The 22,613-nt window shown below is 38.1% G+C and overlaps 1 protein-coding gene and 1 non-coding gene across 2 annotated transcripts in view; both read left to right on the top strand.

The window, feature by feature from the left end:
• The first annotated feature begins 4,196 nt into the window (after positions 1–4,196).
• On the top strand, positions 4,197–4,303 carry LOC145056051 (small nucleolar RNA R71). Its single transcript, XR_013685591.1, has one exon. It is a non-coding gene; the product is annotated as a small nucleolar RNA R71 (small nucleolar RNA).
• Positions 4,304–19,822: 15,519 nt separating this feature from the next.
• The window catches only part of LOC145055771 (lipid phosphate phosphatase 2-like), a 36,072-nt gene continuing 33,281 nt past the window's right edge, over positions 19,823–22,613 (top strand). The window contains exons 1-5 of the mRNA XM_079004165.1: positions 19,823–19,936; positions 20,014–20,101; positions 20,180–20,289; positions 20,400–20,493; positions 20,596–20,762. Of these exons, the coding sequence (XP_078860291.1) occupies positions 19,823–19,936; positions 20,014–20,101; positions 20,180–20,289; positions 20,400–20,493; positions 20,596–20,762 (573 nt within the window). The remainder of the gene's footprint in view (positions 19,937–20,013; positions 20,102–20,179; positions 20,290–20,399; positions 20,494–20,595; positions 20,763–22,613) is intronic.

Raw genomic sequence — 22,613 nt, 5'->3', positions numbered from 1 at the left:
GTGTCGAAGCACGTTCTCCATGGTACCCCCAATCCAAATGACACTCAAAGATAACTGGTCAAAATAACCAACCATATCACCCCCAAAAGGTGCACCTACCATGGGTGCGGGTGGATGCATTGGCTGCCCTCTCTCTCTCCTCTTTTTCTCATGTTTCTTCTCCTGGGTCGTGGCTGTGGTTGTTGTACTGGTTGTGTATCAGGCTGCTCATCACCCTTATCATTACCCTCATCATCTGAAGGTACTATTCGTCAATGCGACCCAAAGTTCCTGACAACCCGCATAGTCTCCAAATACCCCATGCCAAACTCATGCTCATCTACACAAGTCATGAAATGAGTAATATCAGGGACAACCAAATGATACGAGCAGGCCAAATGCGTAATAAATTGCCCTCCACAAATGGGGCTCCTCGGGCGAGAACTAGCTGCAGACTCGGCCAGAAAACATGCCAAAAAATACGGAATGTTGCAACACACTCTAGGCTACATGATACACCACAAGAAGAATAGATTTTGCTTTGTTACTTTATCTACATGCCTCCTATCATTAATGGATAATGTGATGAAACGGTGGAGTAAGCGGTGGATATGGGACCGAATACTACTCTCGGGAGACACTCAGGAATTAAAAATCCCGGATGCAATATTATGCCAAAAAGCATATCCAGTGACACACTCCGTGTGCCCTCTAGCTGCCTCGCTCAAAAACATACCAAATTCAGGTGTCATTGCCTCTTGTCGATCTTATAGCCCAATTATCGAAGCAAATTCAACGAGGCTGCACTCCCGATACTCACCCCCTAACCAGAATACCAAAGCTTGCGGCCAGTGTGGGTCATGGACAGTCTCCTGGAATGTCACTGTTGAGAAAAACTCAACACAAAATTTCTTATACACCCGCTCTTGGATCCGAAATAGGTTTAGCCACCCTGAGCAAGTGACGGAACACCCATCTCCAATTAATATTTTTGTTAAAAACGGGGACAACCTCTCCACGAGCCCGACTTCCCTTAACCGCGTCCAATTAATTGTAGGAGCAACAGAAATCTCTCGGTTGTAGAGCCACCCTAATTTGTTGTTCGAACGGGTTAAGATGTCACGAGAGATTGTTGTGGGAAAATTGTAAAACGGGTGTAAACCTGCAACTCCAAGAGGTTCCTCACTTCTAGGACCCATTTCTGGAAAAACAAGAAACAAACACAGCCAAAAGAAACAATCCACAAGTTTAGAAACAAAAGAAAAAGAAAACTGTTCAGCCAATAATTCACATCGTGAATTCCTAAGAACTCACGTCGTGAGTTCTTCATCGATGTCAAATTTTGTTCTGTTCCTGTATAAATCGGCCAATACAATGTTGGGGGTTTACTCCTATGGTATTTTCAACCATAAATCATCAACATTCCAAGGCTAATTCACAAATTCTAGGGCATATTTTATACATTTCAATCAACTAACAAACCCTAAACCTAAGTTCAACTTTTAGAGAAGAATTAAATTTAGTAGTTAAGAACCATTACCTTAGATTGAAGTATTACGTAAAACAAAGGAAACTAGAGGGGTTGTCGGCAAATATCGGACGGAGGGGACCAGCTGCCGTTTTCACTTCGTGAGGAATAAACAAATGGTAGGTCAAACTGATTCCTTATCCTTTAATATGTGGTCCCGAATAATTTACAACTTACGTCGTGAAGCCGGAATGGTTCACGTCGTGAGTCCTTTCTGGACATAAAATTGGGTCAATTAAATAAAAAGTGGGCTAAGTCACATATTGGGTCTTTACTGAAAGTGGGCAGGCAAAAAAAAAATATAGTTATCATATAGAATAACCATGCCCGTATCTCATCTGAATTCACGTCATGAACCCATAATGGTTCACGTTGTGAGTACTTTCTGATCATGAAATTTATTAATTTCTACAAATTTAATTTTGTAGGATATTCAACAAGTGTTACTACTTGATTTTAATGACTCCTTATGCAGATAAAAAATTTAGATGACATGATCGACTTCCTAAGAACTAAAAACATACTAAAAACTAAAAACAAAAAGAAAGAAAATGCAAACCAAACTCGGGTTGCCTCCCGAGAAGCGCTTCTTTTTTAGGAGTCTTCAGCTGGACTCCGTGCCTCCTATGTTGAATCATCCGAAGAGTCCACCACTAGGATCTTTTGCTCCTTAAAACGCCTCTTGTAAGCTTGAACACATCTTTTATATGCCTTCTTCGAATTTTCCTGTTTAGCTTTGACCTCGTCTCCATCAAGCTTGCGTTTGGTCCCTTTAGTCTTCAATTTTCCATCATCTTTAACCTCCAAAGTATCCTTCTCTTCTTTCACCACTGGACTTGTTACTTTTGAAGTAACCACCTCTTCATCACTCGACATCTCATCATTTTCCTTGCTCACCCAAGAAGTTGGATTCGTGTAGGCAATGACTTCAACCAAAAACGGAACAGATGCTCTCGGTTTTGTTCTTTTAACTTGTTGAATTGTTTTGATTTCTTCTTCTATGAGCTTCTCTAATTCTTCAAGTTCATTTTCTTCATCAATGTTACAAGCCTCTTCTTGAGTACGATTCCCTTGAAAGCCATCTTCTATCCAAAAAATTTCCTTTTCATCACCAACCCTCAAGGTGAGCTTAGACTCCCGAATATCAACAAGAGCTCCAGCAGTGTTAAGTAACGAGCGACCAAGAATAATCAGTACATTGGGATCTTCTTCATATCCAATACCACAAAGTCTATTGGAAAAACGAACTTCCCAATTTTTACTAAAATATCTTCTACAATGCCCGGGGGTTATGTCACTTAATGGTTCGCCATGTGAATAGTCATCTATATAGCCTTCAACTTCCGAATATTTAATTTTTGATAAAACGAGTAAGGTATCAAATTTATGCAAGCCCCTGAATCGGCTAAAGCATAAATCTTCATATTATTCCCAAACTCACATGGGAGAGTGAGTCGTCTAGGATGCCCCATCTTCTTAGGTATTTCTCCCAACATAGCTTTTGAGCTTTGCTCACTTAGAATCACCTTAGAATTCTTCGTTAATTGCTGACGAGTGTCTAATAAGTCTTGTAGGAACTTAGCATATTCTGGAATTTTGGCAAGTAAATCAATTAAAGGAGTATTGATAGGAATACCCTTTAATTGATTGATAAACTCCAGATGTTCTCTCTCGAATGGACTGATATTAGCTCTAGACGAGAATGGCAAAGTTGGTTGATAAACTGGAACAAATATGAATTTCTTCTGTTAAGACTGAGCCCACGACGTGAGCATGGCGGGCTCACGACGTGAACTGAGTGTTCCAACAGATTCTTCAATTTCGAGCTTTGGCTTCTTTGGCTTTGGATCGGGCTATTGTGGCTCCATTTCTAAGGCTTCTATGAACTCAGAAATCACCTCTTCTTCAATATATATGGCCATTACATGAGATTGGGTTTTGTTTTCAGGATTTTTCGGGAACATCTTCTCATTAACCAAAGTGGTAAGTTGACCAAGTTGTACTTCAAGGTTGTTGATGGAGGCTTGCTGATTCTTTATTAATGCTTGCTGATATATCATCATTGCATGATGATTCTTCATTATACTTCTTTGTTCTTCCATTGTAGCGTCATTAGCATCATGTCTTTTTTCTGAAGCTTCCATGAATTTCATCAACATGGTCTCTAATTCTGATTTCTTCTCAACTAGTGGTTTCTCTCTTTGGTAGAAGCCTCGGCCAGTTTGCCTAAATTTCTCTTCTTGTTGCTTCTTGTATTCTTCGTAAGGCAGCCACTCTTTCTTTGGTTTTCTCCAATCTTCATCATATTTGTCCCTGCTTGAGTAGCATACTTGAGTTTTCTTGTTTCCATATTCATCCATATTGCAATCCTTTGTCAAGTGTAGGCCACTACATCTCTCACAACCAACTTGAATTGCATGAATTGATTGGTCCAATTGAGTCAATCTCCTATCCATAGTGCTAAGCATTGCCATCACATTAGCCATCTCTTTAGTTTGTGTACCTCCACTACCTTTTATTCGATCACTCCCTAGGTTGTGATACTCACGAGAGTGCCTTGAAAACTCTTCAATTAGCTTCCTTGGCCTGATTTGGGTTCTTCTTCATTAGTGGTCCTTGCGAATCACGAAGTTGTCTGGTCATGATATTCACCCCATCACAAAATATCGACATCTCCTGCTAAATATTGAGGTCATGTTGAGGACAATTCCTTAACAACCCCTTGTAACGTTCCCAGGCCTCGTATAATGACTCTACCGGATTTTGCTCATAGTTGGCAATTGCCTTCTTGAGTTTAGAGATTTTGGAGGGTGGACAAAACTAATCTAGAAATCTCTCGCGCAACTGGGCCCATGTGGTGATCGTACCAGGTGGGAGTGCCTTTAACCAGTCTTTTGCTGCTCCCTTGAAAGTGACTGGTAGCATCCTTAGCAAAGCTATCTCCCTTGGGATATTAGGAGTATTAAAATAATCCGCAATATCGTTCACCCCGTCTAAATGTTTGAAAGCATCCTCGTGATCCTTCCCATAGAATGGGATATCCTTAAGTGCAGTAAGGATATGTCCCTTCAACTTGAATGTGGCATTGGAAGGAATCGTAGGATGTACTAAACCCGACTCTACATCATCACGAATGCGCTTCTTGTAGTCCCCCATGGCCATCTCATGAATGTTCGCCATTTCGATCTCCAGCTCATTCTCGGGCTCACTTGTATGTAATTCAAATTCAGGCTCAGTATCATACTTGGACTCGGACTGGACGGGTATTTGATCTAAGTGTTCAAGCTTTCTCTTATTCTTTGAAGATGAACGTGACTCCTCTGTTTTCTTCCCTGACTTCTTTGAGAACACTGAGTTGAATTCTTGTAAGGGTGTCTTGTTTGGTGTTTGATATTCTTTCACGCTCTTATCCTTCTTTTTGTGAAGTGTAGACTCGGGATCTTCAAGTGGTGGTACCAAAGGTGTGTTAGAACCTCTGGTCATGAACTCCTGAAATGAGACAAAAAGATAAAACATAAAACTGAACTAAGAAAAACAAACTGAAATAAACAAAACTAAGGACTTCAGTTCTCACATCGTGAATCTTAACAGTTCATGTCGTAAGTCCTATAATGCAGAAAAAGAAAAAAAATTAAAACAGAAAAGTAACTTCTTGCAGGTTTGATCCTACAAAAAGGGTCGATTAAATTAAAGCAAACAGACTAATAAACTAAGCCGCTCCCTGGCAACGGTGCCAAAAACTTGATCTGCACGGAAGTACCCCACTAATTTTAATATTTTTAACCTAACAAACTTAGACTAACTATGAACTTGTAGGCAGTTTACCTAGTCAGATTACAGTATAGCTTAGGTAAGTCGGGTGTCGATCACAGGGAACTGTGTTATTAATTAATTTATTTACTACTAAATTAATCTAATTACTAACAAGCTAAAAAGGGGGTTTTATCTGATTTTGCAAGATCAGACTAATTTAACTCAATTTCAATCAATAATTTAAAGACACTCTTATCTAGTTCAAATCCACTTCTTCCTTATGGTTAGCTTATAATTATGGATTATTAAGTTGGTTATCATTATATTAGTAATTTAGGTCTAAATTCACCAATAGTTAATTAATTCATGTAAAACTATGTATGGTCACACATAATTAAACACAGAACCAATTATGTTTATGAATATGCTATGTAAGATTTATCATGCAAACACATTTATGGTCATAATCTATGTTCTTTAGCACAACAAGGTTAATTACTTCAATTACTAACTAAGATTTTGGTTGATCCTATCTCTAGCAATTAAATGTTCACTAAATTACTAGGTTATCAAGTTCATGCAATTAATGGTCACTAAGCTACACATAACATGAATTTAAGCAACTAAAGCAATAACATGAGCATGGTAGGTAACAATAAATCAAAGACAAGCAATTCACCAACTTAATAAATCTATATACAATTATGCTATTCATAAGTTTGAAGCTTCATCTAGCTAGATAAGAGTAGCTAGATTCAGCTGCTCATAGTGGCAACTAACATGATAACATAATTCAAATAAGAAAACATGTTCATAAATATTAATCAAGTAAACAAATTATGAACTTTTACTCTTTTGATGTTTAAAACCCTTTTCCAGGGCCTTTCTTCTGCTGTAAATCGCCTCCTGGAACCTCTTCCTCCAACAAAAAGTCCCCCAAATCGTAATGGGCAAAGGTATTTAATATCTTCTAATTTACCATTCACGTCGTGAGAATTTAAGTCTCACGTCATGAATTCGAGATAATCTTATTTGGCAAGGATTCCTTCACCCGGATACTTATCTTCAAACTCCCTCTACTCACGTCGTGAGTACGTCTTTTGGGTGTTTTTTTCATTCTTCTTTTCTTCAAGCCCCCCAAAGTTCCAAGTATTGTCACTTCTGGTCCCTTTCTTTGAAAATACTTTTATTTGGCTGCACATAACAATTTATCCTTATAACTACCATAATTCTGTGCAAATAAGCAAAATATTTAATAAAATGTAGATCAATATTGCCTAAAACTACGTATAAATATGGAAATATCACCACCTCACTAATACACCACATACTTCCATGCATGGACCAACATGCATCTATAATGGTCAACTCAACTCTCTCATCTTCTTCCTATTACTCTCGGTCGAGAATCAACACACACACACAGACACACAAAACACTTCAAACTCTCTCTAAATCTTCAAGAACATCTCCTTACATTCCTCAAAAATCTCAAAAATTTAGAAGAGCTTCAAGAGAATCTTCACTTACATCACCAATTCTTGGTAAGTTGTTGTCATACATGAGTTTTTATTTCTATCTATAAGCTAAGAACACTCCTTCATATGGCTACATTTTGTGATCATGTCTTCTAGGACCATCAATGCTTAAATACTTCCTCTAAGAAAGCATTCAAGCCAAAACAACCTCATCTTCTCTATTCTTCTTCAAAACCGAACCCACAAACCTAAGTTGAGTTCATACCCCTCTCTTTTCGGTTTTCACAAGTTTTATGGGGGAGAATACAAGTAAAATGTGTAGATCTATGTGTGTGTTGTATGTTATGTGTGATTTCATGTGCTTATGTGGTAAATATGTAACAAAATAAGAGAAATCTCGAGATCTATGACTCTAGGAGTAAGATAGACATGATTTAAGTTATGTTACACTAAACAAGTCAAGAAAAATTACCCTCTAAGGTGATAATAAACATATTACAACATAAAACCCATTTTTGGACATAATTTGTCAAATAAACAAAAGTTGGTTTAAAAATTTGCCATCCACGGTTTTCTTCAGGACTAAAAGAGTTAAAACAGTAAAAATAAATGTTTTTATGAATATCATACTCTTTTAAGGGCTACAAAATGTAATTTGTAGCTAAATGGGCCAAATTTTGGGCTTTTCGGCCCATTGAGCCAAAATTATGAAAGATACAATTTTCAAGGGATTGAAATGGTAAACTTCTCAAAAACAGGGGTAAAAGGGGTAAACAAAACTAATTTAGGAGTTAAAATGATTTATTTTCCAAACAAGGATACAAAATGTTAACTTTTTCGATTTTGGGCCAAAATTGTATAAGTTGCGAAAGTTTGGGCTCAAACTGAAAAACTCTTTACTGGAGGGGCTGAAACTGCCAAAGAGTAAATTTTGAACTAAAAACATCATTTAAACAAGTCTAGGGGTCAAAGATGTTAAGAAAATGGTTTAAGGGCCTAAAATGTCTTTTTTTAAAAATAAGGGACTAAAATTGTCATTTTTATTAAATAAGGGCTGAAAAGGGTCAAACCAATATTTTGAACAAATTATTTTATTATTAAGATATTTGAGTAAAAAAATACCAAACTACAACTCATGAAAATGGAAAGATGAATATACGTATAATTCCAAATATCGTTATAAATAACTAACCGGCCTCGTGCCGATACGAAATTAACAATCGTTAAATCAAAGTTTCCAACAATTATATTATACCTAAAACAATTAAACATTCAAATCTTTGGGCTTGAAAGTCTCAAAACATGTTTATTGGGCCTTCGTGACCCATTAACATAACTTTTGAGCCTAATGATAAAAATAAATGTTATTGGGCCTCCTATCACCCAATTACATGTTTAAGGGACCCTCAATAGCTTTTAGGTGCTATTGGGCCTCAGTGGCCCATTAGCATTGCTAGTAAGGTCCAAATAAATCATATGCGAGCTAGACCAACGCGTCCGACGCATACTCGACAGCCTTAAATAACAAACGTGATTAGTAGGATCTCGTGGTCCTATTCTTCTCGTCTGTTAGGCTCACCATCAATTCAAGTAAACAAATACCGGTCGATAATCAATAGTAATCAAATTCATTAGGATTTGGTGAGTAATAACGGGCGGCACCAACGAGTGTCGGTCGTAGTCTGTAGTTATAATCAAAGTCTCCTAGAGGGAGGGCGAGAGTTTGTATATAGATCTATACGGGGGTGACTCCCCCACACCTTAGGTGTTCGCTACAATTAGACTTGGCCAGTCTAGGGTGACAAAATTTTAAGATCAATTTCGACGTTCGCCAGAGTGCCAAGACAGACAAACTAGTCATTATCATGCATGGTTATAACGACTCACATAAACAAATCCAATACTATCCGAGTAATCAAGGAAATATCATAATCATTCGTTGTGACGGTATAACAATTTGAAACAATTATTATTATTATTATTTTATCGGAAAGCATTGGGTTTTTCGGGGGAAATCAACACCATTCATTTGTGCTTTTCAATAACTATAATGCAAAACTTTTCATTTATACACGCTTTGAAATCATCCATGCATAAACCTATGGATCTTCACACTTTTGTATAAACAATGGTCTTTTCAGAAAATATCGGATTTTCTGGGTTTTATAAACTATACAAACATTTTCAAAACAACCATACTTATGAACTCACCAACATTTCATATGTTGATGTTTTTCAAAATAACTTGTATTCTCAGGTAACAGGTAAGCCAACGAGTAACACCAAGTATGTTAGGATATTATGCTTTTGGAAAAACTATCAAACAACTTATATTATGGATATGTATTGATTAAACAATGTATTTGATGTGAATAATGTCAGCTGTAATGTTTTGATGCATGGTGATGTTTATGTTATGATTCATGTATATGTTGGAATAGTGTCTAAGGCTGCAACTATATTAGGCAAGTATTTGACCCAGTTGTGCATGGTCCTTTTAGGTTGCCTTCACCATAGCAACTTGAGAGGATGATTTATTAAGAGAGAATAAATATTATTAAAATATTATGAGAATAATATAAAGAATAATAATATTGTTATTTGATTAATATAAGTCATAAATTAAATAGTATTAATTTGTTGACTTAAAGAGATTAATTAAATAAGAGGGTATAAACTGTCAATTGTTTGATAGTTAAACTTTAGACTGTAATCCATATTGGATAGGGGTTGGACGAATTCTAGAAGCTAGGGATAGCTTAAAATCGTCCAAGGCTATTTAAGGAATGGATTTGGATTGCTTTAAGAGAAGATTATCCAACTAGGGTTTAAGCTGTAACCCTTAAGGAGTCTACAAGTATAAATAGACCCTATGGCAAAGGGAAATTGGCACTTCATCTAAAGTAGAGAACCCCTGGCTGAATTCCCTTCCCTCTCCTCTCTCCCAAATCATCCTCCTTGTTATTTGTTGTTTGTAAGCCATTAGAGGAGTGACAATTGTGACTCTAGAGCTCCAAGACAACAAGATCAAACAAGAGATTCAAAGGTATGATTCTAGATCTGATTTAGTATTGTTCTTACACATAATTATTCATTAGAAGTCTTGGATTCAAAGCATGTTTAATTAGAAAGCCTAGATCCAAGCATTAGGGTTGCATACGCACATAGTAAAGTTCTTATGGCTAAAACCCATCAGTGGTATCAGAGCCTAGCTTGGTTTCTATTAAATTGTTGCTTATTTGTTTGAAACTTAACTGCAAAATTCGATTTTGTGTTTCTGAGTCATGGACTCGGCGAGTTCCATAGTGGACTCGGCGAGTTGGCCTGACTCGGCGAGTCCTTTGGTGCACTCGGTGAGTCCAAGCGTCAGGAATGACCAGATTCGAGATTTCTTCATGATTATCTTATGGAAACTTACCTTAATCATATTAGATCAACCCTAATCTGATTTTTTGATATATATGACTATAATCTTGATCTAATTAAAGATATTTATCAACTAATAAAATATTTAATTTCCTTATATGATAATTAATTAATTATTTTGATTAATTTGGTAATTATCTTGCATGAAATCTTGAATAAATCAAATATAGATAATTAGGGAATTAATTGTTAATTAAAATTATTTGTTATTTGATCCTCCATGTTTTAAATGTTTAAAACTTGTCCTCAAGTTTTGAAATTTATATTTTGTGATTAAAAGTTTTAATTTAGACAATTTAAATTTCAAACCCTAGATTTTAAAAAGGTTTAAAATACAACCCTATACTAATATAATATTACAAGAATAATACATATATATATATATATATATATATATATATATATATATATATATATATATATATATATATATATGACTAAATATGCTAGTCTTACCGTTAGTAGGCCTCATTCACGAAGCCGATCTATAAGGTGGGTATAAGGTTGCGGCCTATAAAATGGCGCTTAATGGGTGTACACTCACACCCACCGCTTGCTTGATCGGTGGAGCGTCGTTAGCCGAACGGGTAGGATAGGGCAACCTCATCCTCTCATTAAAAGTATAATAAGAAATATAAAGTAACTACATATTTTTGAAATTTCCCAATCTTAGTTACTTTAGGAAAAGTGAATTGATGCAATCCCATGAAATTACACTTTACACCCTTGCTAAGAAGTTAGTGGAGCGTGTGTGGTTTACCGGCACACTAATTGGTTCTAAGCAAAGGTGGAAAAGGGTGATTCATTGTTTATCATTGTTCGATGGAGCGTGTGTGGTTTACCGGCACATCGAATAGGTGATCGTTACAATGAAGGCACCATGTGAATTTGCATGGTAATTCACACCCGCTTTGTGATCCTCGGTATCCCAGTCACAAACTAGAGGGGCATATTGAGATTTAAACATGCCATTGAACAGTTTCAATGAATCTCATCCGAACCTAGGAATTCTCAATACATTTAGGGCTTATATTTAGTTTTTTATGGTGGAGAATTAGTGAATCGTCATTCACTTACCTTCAATTTATTTGCATGTTAGATTACGGCATCCCTTTTCTAAATATGTAAATATTGTTGTTGGATCCTAGCCCTAATTTTTCTTATTTGGTGATAATTAGGGATTCATATTCTAATCTATCTTTGTCCTTTCTAATTGTAGATGTCGAACGCAAACAACACTGCTGCTAGTTCCTTCACATTGATGAGCCTTTGCCAAAAGGTCACCTTCGATGGAACGAACTTTAGCGAATGGATAAGATACATTCGCACCATTTCTCGCTATGAGGATACAGAGTATGTCCTCGATGAGAAGCTCGAGAAAATCAACCCTGAAATCGCTACTCCGACTGAAATAACCGCTTTTGAAACTCATGTGCGCGATGCAATAAAGGTACATTGCATCATGATAGCCACCATGAACTCCGAATTCCAAAAGTCCTATGAGGACATATACCCGTACGAAATGCATCAAGACTTATTGGAGAGATACCACCAAAACGCGAGACAAGAGCGTTATGAGATTTTCACTAACATGATTTCCGCTAAGATGGGTCATGGAGAATCTCTTACCGTGCACCTGCAAAAGATACAAAGGTATGTCGACCGCCTTCGCAAGTTAAATGTTGACTTTGGGGAAGACATGGCGATCGAAATGGTGCTTCACTCTTTGCCTCCGATGTACAATCAATTTAGGATGACCTACCACATGAACAAAGAGGAGGTCACCCTAAGTAAACTCCAAGGTCTCTTGAGGGTCGCTGAGAGCAACTTCAAAGACAAGTCTGTTGCACCAACTCCCAATCCACCCGCTGCTCCTGTCTTGGCTATTGGTCAAGGAAAGGGAAAGAAGAGGAAGGCTTCGTCTAAGAACTATCGCAAGATTAAAGCCCGAGATGGTGCCTCTTCTAGTGGGACCAAAGTTGATCCTGCTAAGCCCTGCCCTAACCCTAAGGAGGCAGAGTGTCACCACTGCCATAAGATAGGACATTGGAAGAGAAGCTGCCCAGAGTACCTGCAAGCCATCACGGAAGGAAAGATCAAGCCGTCTTTCGCAGGTATATACACAATTAAATCTAACGATTCTAATCATGCTATTTCTTGGGTTCTTGACACCGGTTGTGGTTATCACATTTGTTCTAATGTGCAGGGACTAAGAAGAAGTAAGGATGTGGAGCAAGGAAGGATCAATCTAATCATGGGGAACAGAAGATCGTCGCCTGTGACCAAGATTGGAGTGTATTCTTTAGTGCTTAGGAATAATTTATGTTTAGATTTGAACAATTGTTGCTATTTGCCAGAAATGGCTAGAAACATCATTTCATTTCATGGTTTATATAGACAAGGTTTTAGATTTTCTTTTAATAATGAGAATGGTTCTATTTTGGCTTATCTAAATGGTGTCTTTTATTTTGAAGCTATACCATGTAATGGAATTTATGAAACTGTTATGATTGTTGATAACTTAGGAAATGATGTTTTAAATATAGATTCTTCCAATAGTATGGATAGAGCATCCTTGTGGCATTGTCGTCTTGGACATGTCAACAAGAAACGCATAGCCCAACTCCAAAAGGATGGAGTGTTGGAGTCATTCGACCTTAGGGAAGATGACACGTGCGAGTCTTGTTTGCTTGGAAAGATGACTAAATCACCCTTCACAAGTACGTGCGAGAGGGGTGAGGGTTTATTGGACCTAATACATACTGATGTATGTGGACCGTTTAGATCAACCACGAAGGATGGGAACCGCTTCTACGTGACTTTTACCGATGATTATAGTAGATATGGGTATATCTATTTAATCAAGAAAAAGTCAGAAACACTTGAAAATTTCAAAGAGCTCAAGAATGAAGTGGAGAATCAATTGGGCAAGAAAATCAAGATGCTTCGATCCGATCGAGGAGGAGAGTACCTAAGTCTTGAATTCCATGATTATCTCAAGGAGTGTGGAATAGTTTCACAATTGACGCCACCTAGGACACCACAATTCAATGGTGTGGCAGAAAGGCGTAATCGAACCTTATTGGATATGGTTCGCTCTATGATGAGTCGTGCTTCACTATCAATCTCTTTTTTGGGGGTATGCCTTGGAGACTGCCACCCATATCCTTAACCGAGTCCGTACTAAGAAGGTTGCCAAAACACCTCACGAAATGTGGACAGGGAAAGCTCCCTCGTTGGCACATATCAAGGTTTGGGGTTGCGAGGCTTTCGTAAGATGAGATACTCACAACAAGCTCAAACCTCGAAGTGAGCGATGTATTTTCATCGGCTACCCGTAGAAATTCTTTGGATATCTCTTCTATAGACCGAAGGACAATGTTGTCTTTGTTGCGAGGAGAGGAGTTTTCCGAGACCAAGAACTCATAGGCCAAGGAGACAGTGGGAGGCAAATCGAGCTTCAAGAGATTCAAGAGTCGATAGATGAAGGAACCTCTACCGCTGGCACTCAACCCGAGGAGGAACCTCTGGTTGAACCGATCGACGAGTCCTTACTTCTTAGACGTTTCGATAGAGTTAGAGTTCAACCCCAGTTTTATGGTTTTCATATTACTACCGAAGGGGACATGTATATTAGTGACGGTACACTAATAAACCTTGATGAACCTAACAGCTATAAGGAAGCCATGGTAGGCCCGGAGTCTGCGAAATGGAAAGAGGCAATGGATGGTGAGATCCAATCCATGTATGATAACCAAGTTTGGAATTTGGTTGATAATGTGCCCGGACGTAAGACCGTTGGGTGCAAATGGATCTTCAAGAAGAAGACCGACGTGGATGGAAACGTACACACATATAAAGCGTGATTAGTTGCGAAGGGCTTTACTCAAATTCCCGGAGTTGACTATGATGAGACCTTCTCACCGGTTGCGAAGATAAAATCTATTAGAGTGATGCTAGCGATTACCGGATTTCATGATTATGAGATTTGTCAAATGGATGTCAAGACCGCTTTCCTTAATGAGAAGTTGGCTGAGGATGTTTACATGGCTCAGCCAGAGGGGTTTGTGGATCCGAAGCATCCGAATAGAGTGTGTAAGCTTGAGAAGTCCATTTATGGACTTAAGCAAGCATCTCGCAGATGGATTCTTTGCTTTGATGAGAAAGTCAAAGAGTTTGGATTTGTACGAAGCGAAGATGAATCATGTGTATATGTCAAAGCCAGTGGGAGTATAGTTAGCTTCCTCATTCTATATGTCGATGAAATATTAGTCATAGGAAACGACATCCCGACTCTACAGGAACTTAAGTCCTGGCTCGGGAAGTGCTTCACTATGAAGGACCTCGGAGAGGCTACTTATATTTTGGGAATAAGGATAGTAAGAGAAAGAAGTAAGAGACTAATAGGACTTAGTCAGAACACTTACTTAGAGAAGGTACTAAAACGTTTTAGTATGGAAAACTAAAAGAAGGGAGAATTACCGATACAAAGTAATGCCAAGTTGAGTAAGACTCAAAGTCCGAGTACCGACGCTGAAATAGCAGAAATGAGCCGAGTACCATACGCTTCCGCAGTTGGCTCAATCATGTACACTATGACTTGTACTCGCCCTGATGTAGCCTTCGCTTTGAGCATGGTTAGCAGATATCAAGGGAATCCTAGCAGAGCCCATTGGATTGCGGTGAAGAATATCCTTAAGTACCTTCGGAGGACGAAGGAATGGTTCTTAGTCCTCGGAGGGAGTGATGACTTGAAGGTGTGAGGGTATAGTGATGCCAGCTTTCAGACCGACAGGGACAACTACCGTTCGCAGTCGGGCTGGGTCTTTACCCTGAATGGAGGAGCAGTGACATGGAAGAGTTCCAAGCAAGAAACCGTAGCTGATTCAACGTGTGAATCAGAGTACATTGCAGCGAGCGAAGCATCGAAGGAGCCAATATGGCTGAAGAACTTCATCAGTGATCTTGGAGTCGTACCTGCCATAAAGGAGCCCATGGAGATTTTCTGTGATAATGAAGGAGCGGTTGCCTTGACCAAGGAACCGAGGGATCATGGTAGATCACGGCATATCGACAGAAAATATCATTTCATTAGACATCGTGTAGAAGAAGGACAACTTGTAGTGAAGAGGATATCATCAGAAGATAACCCAACAGATCCGCTTACGAAGGGATTGAGTAGGGTTAAGCACTTGCAGCATGCTAAGAGTATTGGGCTGAAGGATAATATTAGCATAGATTAGATAGATAGTATTAGAAACGTGTAATAGATAAATGTAATTAACATTTGATGATTAAATAAAGGAGTTTTATTTATGAGTAATGTTACTATCTTATGTTAATTGTTTAACCATTGTTTCATTTTGCATGTTTTGACTTCCAGAATAATTGAATTTATTAAGAATAATTGAATTATTCAAATTATCCACAATCGTTCATATGTTGGAAGTAGATATTAATGAAGATTGTCATGAAATGGTGTGTAGATTGTCTAAATGGTGTTAGACATAGCAAAAGATTGCTGCAACGTTCATGAGTGCTTATGACCTAGTTTTGAGCATTGGAACAAACCTGCGCTTGCTGGAATCACCTTATGGAATATGATATAAAAGGGTGATCGCAAGACGATAATACCATATAGTCTTAAAACCTAGATATATGGTTTGTTATTTGTTAATTAGTTGTACATTGATAATGCGAAATCGCATCAGTAACTCGGTGTTATAAAACGCATTGTTGTGTATAGTTGGTTAATGAATAAGTAAATGCATATAAGTCGAAGTTTATCTGTAACTTTTATCCTAAGAAGGTAGAAGTGATATCTCGGCCGCTCGATGATTTGATTTGACTTATGTGTCGGACCCGGTCAGAACTGAATTGATGTGTTCGATTAAGTTCTATGTCGAATAAATCAGAGATCAAGAAACCTAAATGCTTGACTAATCATTCCATGGAATTGTCAGCATGATATCTAACAGAGGACTGTACGATCACTTATCTAAAGGACAACATTGATTAGATCAGAGTTTGACAGCGTCTTTGAGAGCTACGATTGCAAATCGAAATGTACTTGTGCATATAGTTACTATACTTATCCAAGTGGGAGACTGTTGGAATAGTGTCTAAGGCTGCAACTATATTAGGCAAGTATTTGACCCGGTTGTGCTTGGTCCTTTTGAGTTGCCTTCACCATAGCAACTTGACAGGATGATTTATTAAGAGAGAATAAATATTATTAATATATTATGAGAATAATATAAAGAATAATAATATTGTTATTTGATTAATATAAGTCATAAATTAATTAGTATTAATTTGGTGACTTAAAGAGATTAATTAAATAAGAGGGTATAAACTGTCAATTGTTTGATAGTTAAACTTTAGACTGTAATCCATATTGGATAGGGGTTGGACGAATTCTAGAAGCTAGGGATAGCTTAAAATCGTCCAAGGCTATCTAAGGAATGGATTTGGATTGCTTTAAGAGAAGATTATCCAACTAGGGTTTAAGCAGTAACCCTTAAGGAGTCTACAAGTATAAATAGACCCTATGGCAAAGGGAAATCAACACTTGATCTAAAGTAGAGAACCCCTGGCCGAATTCCCTCCCCTCTCCTCTCTCCCAAATCATCCTCCTTGCTATTTGGTGTTTGTAAGCCATTAGAGGAGTGACGATTGTGACTCTAGAGCTCCAAGATAACAAGATCAAACAAGAGATTCAAAGGTATGATTCTAGATTTGATTTAGTATTGTTCTTACACATAATTATTCATTAGAAGTCTTGGATTCAAAGCATGTTTAATTAGAAAGCCTAGATCCAAGCATTAGGGTTTTGCATGCGCACATAGGATAGTTCTTATGGCTAAAACCCATCAGTATTCATTGTGATGATATTCAATTTAAGTCAGGTAAGCCCTCGGACGTTTCCGCCGTCTGCTTCGGGGGTGTGACAGGTTGGTATCAAAGCATTGTTTATAATGAACTAGCATATCTAACCACACATTGATATGCAACTATAAACCAAAGAGGGACCAAAAATAACTCTGAACAAAAGGAATAAAACACAACGATAAAACACCCCTACTTGTACGATACAGGGAAAATAACATAATACCAAATCAAATAAGATAATGCTGGCATCTCGGTTAAGTCGGGATTGTTCATAGTGTTATTAAGGGGTGAATGTAGCCAGATCAACTACATTTCCTCCGAGGTACAACTATCACATGCCCTGGGGAAATCGCGAGTGACGGTAAACCTAATAACATACACCTTTGTTACCAAGAGGAGAACATCAACTCAATTTATATAGTAATTAAAACATCTTAGGAGTAATAATAGTTTATTCATATACCTCCTCTCAGTCACTATGGAAGGGGAGCACCAGGGCATTCAGTTTCATCAGGTCTTAGTGGCCCACGAGATGATTGACGATGAGCCCGAGGGAGATCTAGTGGGGGCACACGGCGATGGGCCTGATGAGTACATGGACACAGAATACGAGTTTGATGGGACCGATGATGACATGGAGGAAGAATGAGACATAGGCGAGGATTCTGCCACGTCACCTACCAGCGAGACGCAGCAGGACCACCCCGCCCCACCAGGGAATCTAGCGAGAGAGAATCGCTCTCCGGAAGCTGAGATTGCCGCTCTGCGGCAACAACTATTCGCCATGGAAGCACGAGCGGTGCATACTGGACAAGAAAGAGATGAATTCATTGGAGAAATCACTGAGATGGCCCAGTTGTTGGCACAACACTTCGGTATATGACCTCGCCACCGTCGTCGAGCGCTCTTTGGAGTGTTAGGACTAGTCTTACCCTACTAGTACTATGACCTATGCTATGTACCATCGACTCTATGTTTAAGTGATTACACTACTCATAGAGTCGTTACGTTGCTGAACTTGCACCACTTATTTATGCTCTTTCGAGCAAATTTTCATGTATCAAAGTATGGATATTATTAGTGGAAAAATATTTGTTTTCTATTGTGATGTTGCTATCTGTTATGTGTTATGATTGTATGAGAAATTACTTAAGCACATGCAATCCCCATAGTTTATAGGAACACAAACTCACAAAAATCGTAGGCACTCAACATCTTTCCGTTTCATGACAGAAAGATGCCTCAACGACCAACCCGAGGAAACCTTGGACCAACCCCACCCGAAGTCAACTCAGTTGCATTCTAAGCAGCTGTATTTGCTGCGGTCACTGCAGCCATGGTGCAAATCTATCAAGGTATCAATAGTGTAGGTAATGGAAAAGGGGCTAGAGGTTCGAACAACAGAATGAATCAAGGACCACTACATGAAAAACAACCTTTTATGACACACAAACCATGACACACATTGTTTTATGATACGCAGTAGTGTGTGACCTAAAAATAATGTCGGCTCTCCAAAAATTAGAAGGATTTAAGGCACGCATTTTTGCGTGCCCTAAAATAAGTGCCACATTGAAAAAAAATACGAAGGGCACATAACATAAAATGCACGTCCTTTAAGTATGTCGCTTTATATTTTTTAAATGAAACGCGGGGTCACTTCTTTTAGGGGAAACGAAATTGCTAAAAGATTGAAAGGCCCGCCATGTTATTACCTTCTTTACACCATTCTTCTCTCCCTAACTCAAATACCCCAAAAAACCCTGATATACTCTCCTCTTTTCTTCCACAACAAACTCGCACCATCACATACCTGAGGAGGAGATCGCTACCAGAAAAGTGATCTCCGATTGGTTCCCTCTAAATAATTCACGTAAGATGGAACAAGCACTACTAGAGCCGATGTGCTTTCGAAATGGGTAGGTGAAGCTGAAAAACAATTGAAGTTGCTCTTTGAAGAAGCACAAAGAAACCAACCTTCGATTATATTCTTTGATGAAATTGACGGACTTGCCCCTGTGAGATCAAGCAAAAAGAACAGATTCACAACTCCGTTGTCTCAACTCTTCTTGTATTAAAAGTGAATGTGTGGTTCTAGTGTACTCTGCAAGACCAAATTAGAGACACTCCTCCCTCACTCCTCAAGTTATTTCAGGTATCGATGTTGTGAGAATCTCTACAACTATTCTTATTCTTTATCACGGTTACAATTCTCTAAGATTTTGAATTTATGTATTGATTCTTCGCTAGAACAGACATTTGTATAGATTTTACATAATTCTCGAGCCACAGTTTATTCTATTATAGGTAGCAATTGTTAGGTTTTCACCTAATTCACTCGTGAGAAACTAATTCGTACCTAATATGCTTGATTGTAAGTTTGTAACTGATTTGAGTTCCGCATCTACTCTGGAGAATTTGCAATTGCACTTTTTGATGCTATGGCACTTGCTATCGTTTGATTTTTGTTTTTTGTTTTGGCTTTTTGCGCACCAACTCATGCCACAAAATTATCTACTGAAAAAATTGAAAACAGACGAATATTTCATGTTTGTGTTTGCTTCTTCATCACCGGGTTCATGCTGACAACTAATTTTCATACATTTTCCTCTGTTCCTGCTCAATTGCTCATACTCATTCATACCATGGATAAAATTTAGGGGAAATACCAGAAATCCATTTAGGTGCGCATACCATAAGGAGCCATGGAACTAAAGTGGCAAGGGCTCACATGCATGATTGGTTTGTTTTCATATTTCTTGTGATCATGGAGATCATTCTGAATGTGATAGAACCATTCCACCTCCTTGTTGGAGCAGAAATGATGGATGACCTAAAATACCCTTTACAAGACAACATTGTACCCATTTGGGCTGTCCCAGTAAGCAATCTTTGATGAATGTTATGCAACTTTAAAATCGTTACATACTAATTTGTTTTTGGTTTTTCATTTAACAGACTATTGCAATATTATTGCCACTTGTGGTCATACTCATATATTACTTTATCAGAAAGGATGTTTATGATCTTCATCAAGCCGTGCTAGGTAAATGTTATATTTAACATTAAGATATATTAGAAAACGAGAAATGAGTTAATTTCTTTATTTTAATTTGTTGTTCAGGTCTTCTATTTTTAGTACTTGTTACAGGAGTTTTGACTGATGCAATCAAAGATGTAGTTGGGAGACCTCGTCCTGACTTTTTCTGGCTTTTCTTTCCTGATGACAAAGGGGTGAGTGAGTTCTCTGAATCCTTATAATGGAATCGTCAATTCCATTCCTTCTCTGATTCCATCATTCCAAACACTACCTAGAAATCTCTCACGGATCTGAATTATGTTAGTTTTTTGATCCCGTTACATGTAATGTGATGTGTATTGGATTAAAATCCATTATCAAAGAAGGACACAAAAGCTTCCCGAGTGGACACACGTCTTGTAAGTTCATTATTATAATTATTTAAAAAAACATCATCATCCTTATATTATATTATTGTTAATTTATAATAATAAGTTTTTCTCCAAACAATACATATATAGGGTGCTTTGCTGGACTTGGTTTTCTCTCATGGTACACAGCTGGAAAAATCAGGGCATTTGACCAAAGAGGCCACGTGGCAAAGCTTTGCATCATTGTCTTCCCTTTTCTCATTGCAACTTTAGTTGGTGTCTCACGTGTTGATGACTATTGGCATCATTGGCAAGATGTATTTTCAGGAGGCCTTTTAGGCTTAACAGTTGTATCACACCCCAAAACCGGAACGGCGGAAACGTTCTAGGGTGGATGACGTCATGTCAAGTATCACAACACATGCATATAGTAATCAAAGTACAACAAAACATTGCATTAATAGTAATAATTTTACATAGTTACATTACAATGAATCAAAGTATACAAACAATTATAATAAGTACAGCAAGGTACTAAGCCAACTTCATCAACAGCTCCCGGGGTGTACCTGTCTAATTGTTGACCTGAGAATACAAGTTATTTGAAAAGCGAGTATCAACATTTTTACAAATGCTGGTGAGTTCATAAGTATTTAGTGACATTTATTTAAATAACTTTATAAAGTAGTAGTTTAAGTGTTTACTGTGTATTAGAGTTCTTTCTAGAAAATCCTATATTTTCTTTTATCAGAGTAGTCTTCTACTAAGACTGGTCAGTGTCATGTGGTAAAAAGTAGTTTTCCCTTAATCACTATCATTATCAAAATACTAAATTTGATTATTAAAGAAAGCAAGAGACAACAGGGAAATAACATATGCCTCAACAGTGAGGACTGCTGACTAAGGCAAAGGAATCATAGACTCCAGGAGAGTATCAAACGAACGACACGCCTGGTTCAGTCTAACAAGTAGAGACTCAGACCCCAGAAGGTACCAAATGAAAGGTACAACTGGTAAGGACTAAAACAATGAATACAGACCCCAGACAATATCAAATGAAAGATACGTCTCGTAAGGTTAAAACCGTGAATACAGACCCCAGACAGTATCAAATGAAAGATACGTCTTGTAAGGTCAAAACAGAGAAGACAGACCCCAGACAGTATCAAATGAAAGATACGTCTTGTATGGTCAAAGCAGTGTGACTCTGAAAATGAATTACCAGCATACAGTGTAAATTGCTGGCGAAATACCGTTACCTTAAGGCCAATGAATTATAAGGTAACCCGGGATACTCGTAACCGTACTGACTAGAGTACCAGACGCCCTACAAGCGTCAAAAATATGACATTTGTCACCCGTTGGCTTGGTAGGCCGAGAATGTAGCTAGCAGCCTGGGTGCGGGGTTGTCAATCCCGTATAGATCTATACACACAATGTCCGCTCTCCCTACAGGAGATTTTGGTTACCAACTAGACGACGGAGAAGGCCGTGTCCTGAAGATGCATCCCAAATAGTGGGTAGAGACTTCCAAATAGTGGGTAGTGTGTTTCTGATGTAAGTGTAGACTAGAGGTAGAGACTCTTAACTGATCTAACTAGAGAATTCCTGTATGTCCATACTCATATACATAGTATATAACTAATGAACCAAACGACCTTCGGACGGCCATGCGATCCCACTAGACCACATCTCAACGAACAAAAGGAAATAGAGCGGACAAGCCTCCCTAAGTCCTTCAATCATTATTTATATGCATCTATATAAGCACCGGCATACATCTAACTACGACTGAGTGTGTATCAAGTAGAAGTGATTCTTGTGAAGTAGGAGTGTCTAACAAGTGAAGTAGGAGCGGTCGCAAGTGAAGTAGGAGTGTCGAACAAGTATAAGCGTATCACGAAGTAGAGACGACAATAAGTGAAGTAAGAGCGTCTATCAGGTATAAGCAACTACACGTATAAGTGAAATAGAGACAATAAGAGGTATAAACGCATCACGAAGTGAAAGCGTTATAGAGTAGGAGTTTAAAATAAGTAAAAGCAAAGCAGCAGTAACAAACAAGTAAAAGTATACATTGTAAAAGGGAACTCCAGTGAAAACCTTGGAAAACCTTTATATATTAAGAAAATCACGACTTGGTATTCCTTTGTGAAATAAGTTTGATC

This window comes from Lactuca serriola, chromosome 5 (assembly GCF_051521515.1).
Source record: "Lactuca serriola cultivar US96UC23 chromosome 5, Lser_US96UC23_V15, whole genome shotgun sequence".
NCBI lineage: Eukaryota > Viridiplantae > Streptophyta > Magnoliopsida > Asterales > Asteraceae > Lactuca > Lactuca serriola.
The sequence above is the reverse complement of the archived record's forward strand: the minus strand, read 5'-3'. Positions and strand labels throughout refer to the sequence as shown.